The 16415-nt window shown below is 34.5% G+C and overlaps 1 protein-coding gene across 4 annotated transcripts in view; it reads left to right on the top strand.

The window, feature by feature from the left end:
* The window catches only part of PRKACB (protein kinase cAMP-activated catalytic subunit beta), a 119617-nt gene that overhangs the window by 71684 nt on the left and 31518 nt on the right, over positions 1–16415 (top strand). Inside the window, exon 1 of one of the 4 annotated variants that reach the window (XM_045291826.1) lies at positions 2075–2144. The exons of 2 other annotated variants lie outside the window; for them this stretch is intronic. In XM_045291826.1, coding sequence (XP_045147761.1) covers positions 2135–2144 — 10 coding nt within the window. In that variant the 5' untranslated portion in view covers positions 2075–2134. Of the gene's footprint in view, positions 1–2074; positions 2145–2457; positions 2737–16415 lie in introns of those variants that run through there. One more of the 4 variants, XM_045291828.1, reaches the window with a different exon arrangement.

Below are 16415 nucleotides of genomic sequence, written 5' to 3'. Positions count from 1 at the left end.
TCTCTCTCTCTATATATATATATATATATATATGATATCATTTGGTTAATACCAAGAATTTCCATGTATGAAATATTATTGTGCTGTTGCTGGGAGCAGTGTTTATTAATATTAAATTTTCTGTGATGGTGTTAAGATCCTTGCTATTTTCTAATTAATTATTCTAAGTAGAGTATTGGAAACGTCAGTTATAATTATTGGATTATATATTTTCCCTTCAGTTCTATTAGTTATTATTTAAATATCTTGAGGGTTCTAATTGTTCATTGTTAAGTACCTAGGTGTTGAAAACAGTTAATGTGCTTGACTGCTAATCAGAAGATGGTAGTTTAAATCCACCCAGAGTAGCCTCAGAAGAAGGGCTTGGCAATCTTTTTTGGGGAAAAAAAGAAAAAGAAAACCCAGTTAAGCACAGTGCTGTCCTGGCACATATGAGTTGGAGTTGACTCAATGGTAACTGGTTAGCTGCATATATATTTCTAATTTTCTACCTCTCAGGTGAATTGACCTTATTATCAGCATGAAATGTCATTTTTCCCTCTAATATCTCTTATCTAATGCCTATTTTATTGGATCTTAATATAGGCACTCTAGCTGTTTTAGAGTGACTTTTTGCATGTTATATCTTTTTGTTTACATTCAGTTTATTTTTGTGTCTGATTTTTAAATTTTGTCTTGTTGTAAGCATCTTGTTGGACCTTGCTTTTTATCATGCTGACAATCTCTGCCTTTGGATTTGTTTATCCATTCCCATGTAATGTAATTAATGATATGGTTGGAGTTATATTACTCATATTTTACTGTTGCTTTTCTGTATGTCTCACAGCTTTGTTGTTGTCCCACTTTTCCTCTTCAAATGGCCTTTTGTGTTAAGCAAATACCTATACTATACCATTTTAATTTTTTGACTTTTAAACTAACTTAAAAAATTATTTACTTAAAAGTTGTATTAGTGTTGTATTATGCATTTTATTTTATCTGTATTAGAATTAACAGATTTACTCTAGTAAAATATAGCTTCTTCAATCTACTATAGCTTCATTTCATCTCTATCATCGTGTTATTATCACTTATATTACATCTATATATTACACAAACCCAACAATACAATGTTATATTGTAATACATTGTTTTGTCTTAAAAAAATGTTCAAAGAAGAAAAAATATATATTTGTACCATTGTTTACTTATATATTTCCATTTCCTGTACTCTTCATTTATCCTTGTAGATTGGCATTCTTGCCTAGAGTTGTTGTCTTTCTACCTAAAGGATTTGATTTAATAATTTTGCTAACAACAAATTCTTGCAGTTACGTCAGCAGGTTTTAATGAGCAAATCTTTCTTAGCTTGCTGATTGTAATTGCTCAGTTTTTAGAACTAAGAAATCATTGTTTTTGACAATTTTATCCAATGTTTATTGGTTATTAGGGAGAGGATTTGCTGACTTAATCACTGTGCCATCACCGGAAGTCCTGCCTCACCTGTCAGCTTTGAAAATGGCAACTTCTCTTGCTGAAGTTCCACTATACGATGCATCTTTTTATAGATCAGTGGTATCATTTTGGTACAAATTTTGGATCTCTGAGGGACTGAAACAGTCTGTTTACCCTGTTGTCCAGTCTGCCAACCTTTGATGTACAATCTGTCATCTTCATCTTATTTGGGTGTCAGGAATTTTATACGTTAACAGTGATTGCCAGTAGCTTTTAAAAATACATTGTCCTCTTTTGAACATTACGTGAATGGCATCTGACCCTATTTATAATCATGAATTTAATTCTGTTTAAAATGAGTAATTATTGGATCCCTTGGCAGTGAATTTAGTTTTGCTTTTCTAAATGATTATGATTAATTTATACCATTATATATACTGGATTAAGCAGTATTATATTGTTTCTCTTCTATAAAACAGGATGTTTAAGTGGTTAACATTTACACTGCAGTATAGCTTTCTGGCTCATGAAAAATGAAGGCTATCAGCAATCTGAGCAATAACATTCATCGCCAATAGTCACTAGCAAGAGCACACAGCATTTTAATATCAGTGAGGTCCACAGCAAGCAGTAAGAGCTGCTGTAATTGAAAGACGTTTAGGTGCAATCATTCTGCTGTTTGTTGCTTGCCAGGTTCAACATGGGATTGTGTGAGTATTTGAAGAAAACAGCAATTTTTTTTATATCTGTGAATTATGTAAAAGGGTATATCAGAGCTTAAATTTAAGAAATGTGAGAATAATAAAGTCATGTGCTCTGAAACAATTGTATTTTATTTATCTTGGTTGATTAAAGCTTTAGAAAAGCTACTCCTTGGTTACAAGTGAACCGATAATTCTGGTCTAATGTTGCCGTGGTAACAACTCATGCTGATATAATTGAGAACATCTTATACATCCTGGTTTGAACATTTTCTCCCTGCCATTTTGAGTTGTTGTAGTGGTACATGAAGGAGGCAAGGACAGCTAGCTTGAAAGGAATTAATGTGAAATCTAGTTGTACCTCTCCTTGGTATTTATCTGTTGTTTACTAGTGATATCTCCGGCTGGCAGTTATGCTTTCCTTCTAAGGGCTTTTTTTTTTTTTTAACAAAAGAAAGCTCTTTTCATTTGCTGTGCTGCATGTTCCTGTGTGTGTGTTTACACCATCGGTTCCTCAACCTCTAGAGATTAGCATAACTCCCTTTGCTGTTGGATTGTTTTGAACAATATGTTTTGGAAAGGTTGATTTTCATCATGAGTGGTAAGTATGCTCTCGAAGACTCCAAAATGGTATAATTTTAAAGTACTTATTAAGAGGGAAAATGCTTTTTAAAGGGACCGTTATCAAGCTCGGACAATATGTTACATTTTATGTTGATGCTTTTGCCATTAGTCTTTATAGTAAACTGCTTCTAAAAGCCATTAACAACTGCAAATAATTAATAGTAATAAGAGTTGATAGTAGTAATCGGTTTCTCTATGGTTTAAATTATGGTAATTTTTTAGGGTCTGTTGTTATAAATTAGTGAATAAAAGACCCATCATAATAAAAAAAGATTTTTTAGGGTCTAGTTCAGATGATAATTTGTTTAACTTTCCTTTAATTAGCTTTGTTATCCTTGACAATTTTTATTATCTTCTTTATGGTTATAAAAAATACTAATCTTGAAACTAATAGGCTGTCCATTTGTTGGTTGCAATTAAAATTACATGAGAAATAGGGATTGAACAATGAAATAAATATATGCATTTTAGTTTTAGGAGCTTTTGTTAAAAATTTTAAGAAGCAAATTTTTGGAGGAAATATCCTAGAATGAGTGTATTTGTGATAATTAATCTCTTTTGTATTCTAGTAAGATGTGTTTTTCTAGATATTTTCAACAGTTTTGTTTTGTTTTGAGAAAATGAACTGCAGTATATACTGCAGTTTACCGTAGGGTAAGGTCTATTCACTTTAAGCCAAACCTGTAGCTAAATATAGATATCCTGTTGATAGAGTGAGAAATATGCGCTTAGAGCATATATCATTAGCATATTTTTGCTAAGCTAAAAAGCCAAGTTTATAAATTAAGCTTTGATTCAGATGTCTTTTATAGGAAAAATATATGGTTTCTCTGATAACAATATACGTGAAAATGTTAGCTATTGGGATTGAGAATTCAAGAAATGTGATTTTTTGCTGTACAATGAGTGATAGAATTCAAAATAGTACATGAACCTTTTCTTTCATAACAGAATATACCTCATTGTCACTTATTAAAAAAATAAGTATTTTTTATTCTGTTGTAACACAGTGCAAACTCTACAACTCATTGTTAGGTATTTGATTATAGAATATCAGATTTCAGGGTAGCATTTTATATGTAAGATATTAAGACTTTATCTGGAGTGTTATTTTCCTGTTATCGAAGTAAATAGACTTAGTTGATCTAATGTTTTAATTGTGGACTAATGTTACAAAATGAACGTATTGCCATTCCATGGGACTTTTATTAACATAGAAGCGGAATATGAATATGGCCCATTCCATAGGACTTTTATGAATATAGAAGCTGGTAATCATACATAAAATATCAAAATGTCATTGAATCATACCAATAGGCATTTTCTCACTGAAGATTTTTCCATATGCCATAGAATCTTTAGGTTATCCCCTTGGTATTCTGTGGGTTTTAAAATAGAATGGGTTGCTTTTAGCTAAAGAAAATTACTACTGTTTCTCTCTTTTCTTTTTGTTGTGTTTACCTCCAAAAGCACTGTGGATTTTTCAGATAGTAGTTTATATTCTTGATCAGATCAATATGCCTTTATAGTCTTTTTCGATTATCGAAGTCAGTATAATCACAGCTCGACATCTGATTTTTTTAGGGATATCCAACTGCAAATAATGTTAACTCTAGCCATAAATGGTTGAATGGCCAAGACATTTTAGCATATGGAAAATCACAAGTAAAAATGTGATTTTATTCATAAAAATAAGCAAGTGGGGTTTTTTTGTATGTTATTTCAACCAAAGTCTGTAACTATACAGTGGTGTATACATGTATATAGTGCATATTAGATCAATGGCCTATCTGTTGCATCCATCTCACAACATTCTCTGATCTAACCATGCTGTCATACTTATATACCTTGCTATAAGTAAGGTATATACTTTTTTATAATGATATCATTTATCAAAAACATTTTGAAAACCAACCATGCTTTAACAGTGCTTCATCATTAATGGAGTGGAGTGAAGTGGCTCTTTTTAAGCAAATCTATGCCATAACAGTTGTAGTATTGAAATTATTTATTTACTTGTTAGTTTCCAATCTCTAGCCTCTGAATTCCTTAAGTGAAGGCATACCTTATACATCTGCGTGTTTTAAGTAGTTAACCCCAGTGCTCAACTATACGTAATAAATAAAGGATTTTTTTTAAACATAAAATTTTACATACTATAAATATTCATCTTATATTACCTGTGAAAACTATCAGTTATATTCTTTATTTTTATTCAGAAAACATGATAATCATAATGCTTAGTTTTTATTATACCTGAATCTGTGTAGCATAAAGTCTGACAAAATAAGAAACTTAGTTGTACCAAGGACAACTTTAAAATATATTTCTAGTATTAAAAAATACATATTTTTAGTGTGAAAGAACCTTTTACTTTTAATTTTTTTCTTAGTCATATCATTTTGTTAACTTTTGCTCTTGGTTAGCAAACTTTTGTGTAGAAATACTAAAAGAACCTCTTTAAAAGGCAGTGTAATTATCTAATGGCCCTTTAACGAAGTATTAGAAAATGATTCAGACGGTCTTAAGCAGAAAAATACACGTGTGTTTTCAGGATGCGGCATTATCTCAGAGCTCCAAGGCAGATAATAGAGTTGGTGTTATCAGGGACTGGAGCTGGGAGTTGGAAAGGTGACAGAAACCAGTCTTTCTCAGTTTTCCCCCCTGGGACTACATGTTAGTTTTACTCGACTTCTCTGCTTTTATCCTCTTTACTCCCCCCAATTTACATGAAATAGACTGTTCTCCTAGTTGCACACCATGTAATTCAGTCACTCCACAATTTGAGAGTTTATATATGCTTCTAGATATCAGCTTATCAAAACATAACTAGCAGCACTATATAAAAAATCTCAGGTTAGAGCTCTGATTGGCCCAGCTATTGTTGAGGACAAATCCCAGAAGACATCAGTCTATTATAGATTGCAGGAAAATTTCATAGTTGGGCACAAGCATTAAAATATTTTCCGTTTTTAGATCCTGATTGAAATTATTGTAAGACTATAAAACAGAAAACAGTCCATCAATCTTGGAGTTAAAGAAGGACACTTGCCCAGAAAGTGTAGGATCAAATTGAAGACTGTATACTAAAGTGTAACCATTTTGCTTTGAGTAACCTGTCTTCACGGAAAAGACAAAGATAGTAGCTTCATGGGAAGTCCAAAGCTGCTTACACTTTCATTCTCAAGTAACTGCTTTGGAAAAAACAAGCATTTTTAGGCTATTCTTAATTCTAAGTTAAAAGTTAGGCCTTTCTTCTTCCAGATATGGCAGGCCTCAGCCCTGTTATGGTGGGTGTGTTAGTCTGAGTTGACTAAACAACAAATCCAGAAGCATTCATATGTGTAGAGCTTTATATCAAAGAGCAATTGGATACTGAGAAAACATCCCAGCCCAGTCCAGGTCAAGTCCATAAGTCTGATATTAGCCCATATGTCCGACACTAGTCCATAAATTCCACTTGAGACTCACGTGGCCACTTGAAATGATGGCAAATGCAGGAAGATCACAGGCCAGTGGGTGAACTCATGTGGATCCATTGGCCATGGAAGCATCGCAGGGCTGTCTCCACAAGTTTCTATTGCATGGCTCACTCAAGTCTCATCGTAGCTCCACATGGACGAAGGCAGAGTGAGAGTGTGGCTTGCCGCCAGGAAGAGAGAGAGGAAGTTCTCAGAATCCTCACAAGAAGTCCATGCCCACAAGTAGGCATCATCAGGCTGTGACATGATTGACAAACTAGACTTCACTCCTTCACTCTTAATATCCTCAAGTTGTAATAAGATTACGTAAATAATCACACAGTTATTAGTTGCCACACAGTGGGCAACTCCACCTGGAAGGAACCCTGTATCTTGGCTTTATTCCCATTTAATTATTTAACTAATAATATAAATATGTGTTAATTAAAGATCAGAGAAGGTGATTTTAACAGTACCTACCTTATTTGAGGCATTGATCAAATTTTGAAAGGCTTCTCGTTGTTCATGAATGAGCAAACACGAAAATGAAGACAGAATACCTATTAAAGAGATTATGCACATTTAAAGGATAAATAAAAAGGTTTCCTTCAAGAAGAGAAAAAACTTGCTTTCAGAAAATATTTCTGGGAAAGGCTGTAAATATAAATTATTGGTGGACTCTGTATTGAATTCTTAAATATTTCAAGTGAGCATAAGACACTAAAGAGAAGATGTAATGACATATGAAAGGAGAGTTGGCTGAGAGACAAGAACAGGAAAGAAGCATAATGATGTGATAAGGGAAATGACAAGAAAATAAACCTGCATTTGCAGACTGTGCAGTTGAAGTAGAAGCAGGAAAGAGCAGAATAATCACTGCACGAAAAGAAATTAATGATATGTAGATTTAACCTGATAAACCCTCCCAGAATGTAAGGGAAATTGGATAAAATTTATGAAGGGAAAATTTATAGGTGAAAGTAGGAAATTATTCAAATGGAATGCAAAACATTCCCAGATCATAACTAACAGAAGTAATAATAAAACATATGATTTAGGGAAACTGAGTTAAAGCAAAAACCTGAATCTCTGTAAATTGAAAGAACTCATTGTGTTTTGACAGGCATTTGGAAAAATACCAATATATTTTTAGGAAACTTTAATGTGAAGAAAAAAGAATAATTTCCACAGGTCTCTCTGTATCTTACAATTCAACACGAAGCTTTTCCTATAAAGAAAAAGGCCAGAATTTGCAGAGAAGGTAGTTTGAAAAATCTTCTAAGGCACCCAGAAAGACTAAATAAAATATAACGAGCATTCTGTGTTAGACTAGGTCTACTAGAGAAACAAATACAGGGACACCCATGTGTGTATAAGAACGAGGTCCACATGGGTGCATAAGCAAATGTGGCGAAGAAAGCTGATGGTGCCCAGCTATCAAAAAGTATAGCGTCTGGGATCTTAAAGGCTTGAAGGTAATCAAGCGGCCATCAAGCTCAGAAGCAACAAAGCCCACATGGAAGAAGCACACCAGCCTATGCAACCACGAGGTGTCGAAGGGATCAGGTATAAGGCATCATTAGAACAAAAAATCTTACCATAGTGAATGATGGGGGGAGTGCGGAGTGGAGACCCAAAGCCCATTAGTAGGCCACTGGAGATCCCCTTGCAGAGGGGTCTCCGGGAGGAGATGAGCCAGTCAGGGTGCGATGTAACAACGATGAAAAATACAACTTTCCTCTAGTTCCTAAATGTTTCCTCCCCGCTCCAACTACCATGATTCGAGTTCGACCTTGCAAGTCTGGCTAGACCAGAGGATGTACACTGGTACAGATAGGAACTGAAAATCCAGGGAATCCAGGGCGGATGAGCCCTACAGGACCAGTGGTGTGAGTGGCGAAACAGGGAGGGTAGAGGGAGAGTGAGTAGGAAAGGGAACCGATTACATGGAACTATATGTGACCTCCCTGGGGGACGGACAACAGAAAAGTGGGTGAAGGGAGACGTCGGACAGGGCAAGATATGACAAAATAACAATTTATAAACTATCAAGGGCTCATGAGGGAGGGGGGAGCGGGGAGGGAGGGGAAAAATGAGGACCTAATGCCGGGGGTGGAGAGAAAATGTTTTGAGAATGGTATAAATGCGCTTTACACAATTGATGTGTGTATGGATTGCGATAACAGTTGTATGAGCCCCTAATAAAATGTTAAAAAAAGGAGGGAAAAAATGAGCAATTGTATATTGAGAAAACATTCTCAACCCAAGCTGGATCAAGTTCCTACGTCCAATATTAACCCATATGTCCAATATTAGTCTGTAAGTTTCTCTTCAGACTCACACAGCACATGCAATGCTGCCGAATGCAGGAAGATCACAGGCTGGTGGGTGAAAAGTCTTGAGGATCTAATGCAGGTGGAAGCATCTCAGTACGGGCACAGGTCTCCATGTGACTCCTCCAGCTCTCTGAGTGTGGCTCCTCAACCCAGCTCCACATGGCTTGTCCACAGGAAGGCGAAGGCAGAGAGTGTGGCCTACCTCCAGGAAGACAGATAGGAAGTACCCCAGAATCCTCATGAGAAGGCCAAAGGAGGCATCATCAGGCTGTGACCTGATTGACGGGCTAGACTCCACCCCTTCACTCTTAATACCCTCAAGTTGACAAGAGATTATGTAACTACTACACATCCCATTGAAAGAACAGATGAACTTAAAGAGACTATATTCTAAAACCAAACAATGTTATCTGGCTCATGATGACCCGATATGGATAGAACTGCCCCTGTGGGCTTATGAGACTGTAACTCTTTCCAAGAGTAGAAAGCCTCACCTTTCTCCCAAGGAGTAGCTAGTGGTTTCAAATTGCTGACCTTGAGGCTAGCAGCCCAATGTGTAACCACTACATCAGCAGGGCTCCTAGAGAATATACTAGATATCCTTAAAGTCCAAAAAGTAAAGGGTTAAATGAAGACCAGAGCTGTAAGGAGGGAAGCAGGCTTCAGCCATCCTGAAGAGATTTTCATACGTCCAGTTTAAAATAATCTCCCAGAGACAGAAGACAAGTTCTTTGATCCATTTGGCTTGGGTTTATTAGGCTACTTCATAAAGCCATGGTTCTCCAAGTATGATAACTTCAGTGAAAGAGTATATTTGAGAATAAAGCCTTTTCATTGAAATATATAGAAAACTTACAAATTGATTGTAAGCTTAATATATGCAACAAAATTCAAAGAAGTAATACAACTTAATTGTCTTATAGTTAGATAATTAAGTTTAACCAATAATAAAAAGTTAAAACAAACGAAAAACACAAAAATGTATATGCTTTATATTTTTACATAACTTGTAGCTTAAGAGTTAACTGATAATATAAATTTACAGTTAGAGTATATATCAAAAGAGCTTCCATGTATTTAGAAAGAATTTTTTGAATAATTGTATTATAAGGAGAACAACAGAATTTATGATTCATGGATTCTTGTAAACAACTTAAGGCAAAGCAGAGCATGGTCAGTTCAAAAGAAGAAAAAAACAAGGACATGAACAAAAATGAATGGAATGGAAAATAAAGATACATCAAAGCCAAAAATATAGTTAATGGGCAACTCGCTTTAAGTAACTAATTGTTCTTATAACTATGTTAAAAATCGAATCAGAGTTAAAATTTTTACCCAAACATGGCAGATAAAATTAGACGGTTTTACAATTGAGTTCTAGGAAACGTTTAAGACACAAAAGTTTTTATCTTACACGAAGTTTTCCAGATAATTGAAAAAGAAGAAATATTCTTAAATGTATGTGTTGAGTCTACTATAGCTTTACAAATGAAGTGGGAAAAGAAAAATTGTTTAGAAAAGGTTTCTCTGAAGTTAGGAATTGGAAATGGATAATCATTGCCATTGTAAAATAATAATGGTTACCTCCTCACAAGACCATAAAGATGGAGGGAACAAACTGCCACATTTCACAAATGATGTGGAATTGTCTCATAAACAATCCAGAGATAGTCTACAAATGTTATTTTTAACTAATAATAATCAGATAGAATGACCAGTTACAGCTACGAGATCAATATGGAAACATTAATGATGTTCTATTTATTACCAGCAAGCAGAAAAGGTAATTTATATATCGTTCTCATTTATAATAGCAACCAAAGGCCTGAAAAACCAAAGGATGAATCTTTTAAAATATGTAGAAAACATTTAAGAAAAAAAATACTGATATATTTACCTAGTTTTTACCAAGAAGATCGATTTTATAACTCTTAGCAGAAACTGGCAAGTATCACAATGACGCATTTTGATGACAAGATTGAATATCATGACCTCATTGCAGTGGAAATGTACGGTGGCACGACTATTTATTGAGCCATTTGTCATTAGCTAAGTTGAAATGAAAATGTACAGCCCCTATTGTCTGGAATCCACATGTGACTCTTGTCTGACAACAAAACAGAATATTTGAATTCAGAACTGTCTCAAAAATTCTATGACATATGATTGTGGTAGATACAGTAATTCTCTAGGAAAAAGCTTCACTGAGGGAGACATCGGTCAGTGTAAGACGTGAAAAAATAATAATTTATTAATTATCAAGGGTTCATGGGGTGGGGGGGAATGAGCTGATACCAAGGGCTCAAGTAGAAAGAAAGTGTTTTGAAAATGTTGATGGCAACATATGTACAAATGTGCTTGACATAATGGATGGATTGTGATAAGAGCTGTACAAGTGCCCAATAAAATGATTTAAAAAGAAGTAAAATTCATTTGAAGGAACATTTCAAAGACTATTTGAGTGAGTAGGTTTCTGATGATACATTTAGTTTAAATTTTCATTATAAAATCTGGAAGGGAACGTCTCCAATAACATATGGCTTAAATGCCTTAGAAAACCCCCAGCACCTTCAGAGAGCAAGTTGGGCATGAAAGTATGTGCATGTGATTAGTCGTGAATGAATACACATAGAATTCCATCTGTCCATGTAGATACTATTTAAATATAGCGCATAAAAAACTTTTTATATCTTGACACTTTAGTGAAAAAGATAATCAATAATACTGTTCACTTATAACCAAGACCTTAAGAATTAGCTAATAATAAAGCATATGAGGAAAGAAGAATAAAATAAATATTATAATATGAAATATAGCTTTTATTGCTGTTAAATTTCCAAGTGCAAAGACCAGTTGATATGTTGATTTAAAAAAAGTAGATATGGTCCCATCCACTGAACTGCATAAATACAGTTACTGTAATAAAGGTTATTTAGACCTATCATTTCTAAGGATCCCTGATGTATTGGTGGTTATGAGTTGGGCTGAGATCCACAAAGTTGGCAGTTTGAAACCACCAGCTCCCATGCAGGAGAAAATGGGGCTTTCTGCTCCTATAAAGAGATGGAGCTTCAGATACTCGCTGGGGCAGTTCTACACTGTCTATAGGGTCGCTATGAGCTGGCAGAGTTTGGTTTGGTTGATCATTTCTAAGGTTATGGTAGAATATGTGGTTTAAATATGATTAGTTAAATAAAGTGCCTGTTCAAAAAAGTGAACATAAGAATCACCCTTTAGATATGAGACAGAATAGTCACACATTCTTAGAATTCTGGTATATTTACATCTGTATTTGGTCTTATATTTATAAGAAATATGAAACACTTGAATATGTATGCTCAGTGACTCCTTGTGAATATATTAGTTTATGTGTTATTTAATCTTTTTAAATGAAGCACTCAAATCACCAGAAGCATCTGGCAGTAAACTAACCTTTAAAGAATAGTACTCTGATTGCTATAAATTGTATGCTTATAAGGTAATTTATGCCGGTTAGAATATTGGTTTCTAGTTTCTTTGTTTACTGAAAATGTTCAAAGTAGAATGTATGTGTGGTAGTGGTGGTGGTGTTCTTGGAAGTCATAAATGTAGAGGTCTAGGGAAATGAGTGTTTGCACTAAGGGGTGAGAGAAGACAAGTAGTGTACTTCACAAATTTATACTTCCCTCTAGTTTTGGAAGTGATTATAATGTATTATTTGTTGCTAGTCCTTCTTGGTAGTTTTTTCTTGTTTTTTTTTTAAGATCTTTTTTCTGGGGGCTCTTAAAACTCTTATTACAATCCATACATCAATTGTATCGGGCATATTTGTCCATATGTTGCCATCATTCTTTTCTAGACAATTACTTTCTATTGAGCCCTTGCTTGGTATCAGCTCCTCTTTTTTCCCCCTCCGCCCCCCTTTCTTGGTAGTTTCATAAGTGACTTAACTCAAGTTCCATCTTGGATTTTTTCCTGACAAACACTAAACATTTTTTTAGTAGAAAGACACCAGCGTATATGAGACACTTCCGCCATCCTCACTTCTAAGCAACGTTCTGACTGCATCTTGCAGGCAGAGTCATTTCTTCTTCCTGCAGTCCATGTTATATTTAGTATTGTTTGTCAATGGCATAATTAAAATGTATCCATTTTTCTTTAGCCTTATGTGCTTATTTGTAAGGAAATGAAATTTAGTTATTTTTAAAATTTCAATAGAATAAGTTCTTTTCCAGAACCTCCTGTGTAAGGTGGAGCCTATCAAAGTAGGAAAATTACTGCATTTCCCACTAAATGAAGAAATAAAAGTGTCAAAGGTGGAAAACTTGCTACCCAGAAAACAGAGGTCCCTTCAAATTCTGCTTTTCACAAAATTTACTGTTAAGGTAAAGGAAGGAATGATAATAATCCCATTACAATGGATTATGCAAAATAAAACAAAACCACCCAACTCACTGCCATCGAATTGATTCCGACTCATAGTGCCTACACCTTGATAGTGAATACAACGTTTTTTCAAATAACCGAGAGCATTTAAAAAAGGAAATCCAATTAAAAAAATAAAGAATGGAATCACAGCTTTGACAAATGTATTGAGTGGAATGGAGGGTACTTTGAAGGGGATGAGGCTGCTTTGTATAAAAAAATAAATACATAGTTTAAAAAAAAATGAAACCCACCAATGTTTAAAAAAATTAACATTCAAAGTAAATATGTATGGTCCTGGATTGCCTGTTATTTTTTAAGCTTACTCATAATTCAGCATGCCCATGTAAGCTAGAGGATTTGTGTCTGCTTATACATTTACATTATTTCTTGTGATTCAGGAGCGGTTTTTCATGGAATGGTTTAGTTGACATCATTCGTGCTCTTCCTCATTCTGAAAGGGATGCCTTCCCTTTACTTGTTGAAGTAATTCACAAAATTAATATCTTTAATTCATAAACATCTGATAATCCTCATGAAAGATCATTATGAGGAATATTTGGAAGGAAATTAAGACATACTTTTATTTTCTCTAGCTTACCCACTAGCAGGGAGAAAGAAATGTTTCTTCAAGTTACCATTTTTGAAAATTACTACCAGTTCTTCCTTTGAGCAATTAATTTTTTTCTTCCCCCACCCCGATCCATTTAGCATGAAAATTCCTCTATTTGATCATTACATTACTTTTTAAGTCCCTCACTTCTGCTTTTAATTATTGTATTATCATCATCACTCTTGGCATTTCTGAAATAAATACAAGTGTGCCACTTCAGGTTCCTGCTGTCTACTCAAAATTCCAAGTTTTAATATCCAAAGTAATTTTTCCTTGTTGACATTTTACTATTTTAACATTACTTAAATCTTATTCTTACCATTTGCCTCTTTATTTACAGAGTCAGTATTCAGAAATATTGAGAACTTTCTAAACCAAAAAGAAGCGCTAACATAATTACCTTTTCTGTGCTTTGGCTTTATTCTCACATTTAAATAAAGGAACAAGAATACATTTTCATAATATCATTTTTGCTCTCTGAATTTTTTCTTCCTAGAATGTGAACAATCATGTGGTAAACAAAAAACATTGTTAATAGCTTTGTGTAAAGAGTTTAAAAAAGAATACTTTAATTGAATTATAATTTAATTTAAAAGTCTAAAACGTAAAATCACAGCTATAAAGTAATGTGAATTATTGATCAACTGATGAGCAGCTGGTTTGAAAAGCATTACTTTCGTGCACTTTTAAAATTAGGCGTTCAGACAGTTTTGTCTTCCAACTCTAGAATAAGATTTTTAAGCTGCTTGGGTTCTTGTAGGTGATGCTTTGTTTTGTTTGGTATAGAAGTTTTTGTGAATATCATTTATGTGCGCATGTGTGTGTGTGTGTGTGTTCCCTTTTCTCTTGCCCTTAATAACAAGAACACCAATGTAATAAACATAGATGTTTGTACCGACAAATAGCCTGTTATCAAAATCAGTTAGTTTTTAAAACTCATCAATCAACAGACTCATGTCCTCTCAAAGTTTTCAGTTCTTATGCTTAAAAGGCTTAATATTACTGCTGGGTTATTTATGTTCTGTATTCTTGACTTGATTGATTTTTAACTTTTTAAGATCATTTTTAGATTTGTTTTCAGGAATAGTCATGTATTAGATTTCAAAGTATCAAAGTGAACTCTATAAAGAACAATACTCTGGAAAACTTAGGAAATAAGCTAGAGATCATTAGAAATTTAAGCAGGTAACTGTTCTTGTTCTTGTTGTGAGAGGCCAGTGAGTCCCATCCTAACTCATAACTCTATGGAAAATAGAAAGAAGCACTGCCTGGTCCTACACTATCCTCACAATTACTATGTTTGAGGATCTTCCTTACTTACACTGACCCTCCAATCCACCAAGTATTATGTCCTTCCTCAGGACCTGGTCCCTCCAGAAAATACGTCCAAAGTAGATGAGACACCTCTTGCCATTCCCAATTCTAAGCAGCATTCTGACTTTTTCAAGACAGATTTATCTGTTCTTCCTACAGCCCTATTGTATTTAGTATTCTTTGCCAACAGCATAGTTCAAATGTATCCATTTTTCTTTGGTCTTCTGTCCTCATTTGTATGCATATGAGGCAAGTGAAAATGCCATGGCATGGATCAGGTGTACCTTAGTTCTCAAAGCAACATCTTTGCTTTTTAACATTTTAAAGGTGTCTTGTGAAACAGATTTATCCAGCATAATACATTATTTGATTGACCACTGCTTCCTGGGCATTGATTATGAATTCTAATAAAGTCCTTGAAAACTTCAGTATTTTTTCCATTTATCACTATGCTGCTTTTTGGTCCAATTCTAAGGATTTTCATTATATTTTGATTTCTAAACCATACTGAAGGCTATGCTTGTTTTTGGTTTTTCATAAGTAAGTGCTTCATGCCCTCTTTACTTTCAGCAAGCAAGGTTGTCATCTGTACTCATATATTGCAGGTGGTTAACGAGTCTTCCTCCAACCCTAATGCCATGTTCTTCAGATAACCTAGCTTCAGGGGTTATTTGCTTAACATACAGATTGAGTAAGTATGGTGAAAGGATGCAACCTTGATGCCTTTCAAATGACTGCCCCTTAATATATGTACAAATCCAATACAGCACAATTAAGTATTCTGGAATTCCCTTTTTTTTTGGTAATGTTATCCATCATTTGATATGACCTAGCTTTGCAAAGTCATTGAAAACAGTGGTAAACATCTTTCTAGTATTCTCTACCTTTGACCAGGATCCACTGATGTAAGCAATGATCCATTTTTCCATACCCTCTGCTGAATCTAGCTTTAATATATGGTCGTTTCCTGTCAGTGTAGTGCTGCAACTGTTTTTAAAATTATCTTCCATAAAATATGACTTGTATATGATTTTGTTCAATAATTTCTATATGTAGTATTGGGTTATTTTTCTTTGTAATGGGCTTTTCTAGTTGATTAGTCAACCCAGTTTCCTGCCAATCACTTGTATTTTTCCAGTGCCTTTAGTGCAACCCAGAGATCTGATAGCTAGTGTGTTATACATTGAGCTTCTACCAACCTAGCAGTTCAACCCCACTGGGTGGTCCATGGTGGAAACGTGAAACTGCCTCCTCTTCTATAGTTCAAGTCCCAGAGTCCAGAAGGGGCAGTTCTACTCTGCCCCACCACTTATCTGAGTCGGAATTGACTTGATGGTAGGGAATTTTGTTTTTCTTTTTAGTTAGTGCAGCTTGAACTTCTTTCAATTCCATCAGCTTATGATCAGGTATACCACTTGAAATATTTGAATGCCAACAAATTATTTTTGGTATGGTGATTCTGTATTCCTTGCATCATCTTTTTAATGCCTCCTAGCGTGTTTCATTTGTTGTCCATAGGATCCTTCAG

The sequence above is a fragment of the Echinops telfairi genome, unplaced genomic scaffold (assembly GCF_000313985.2).
Source record: "Echinops telfairi isolate 266 unplaced genomic scaffold, ASM31398v2 ScPeMD7_443;HRSCAF=831, whole genome shotgun sequence".
Taxonomy (NCBI): Eukaryota; Metazoa; Chordata; class Mammalia; order Afrosoricida; family Tenrecidae; genus Echinops; species Echinops telfairi.
The sequence above is the reverse complement of the archived record's forward strand: the minus strand, read 5'-3'. Positions and strand labels throughout refer to the sequence as shown.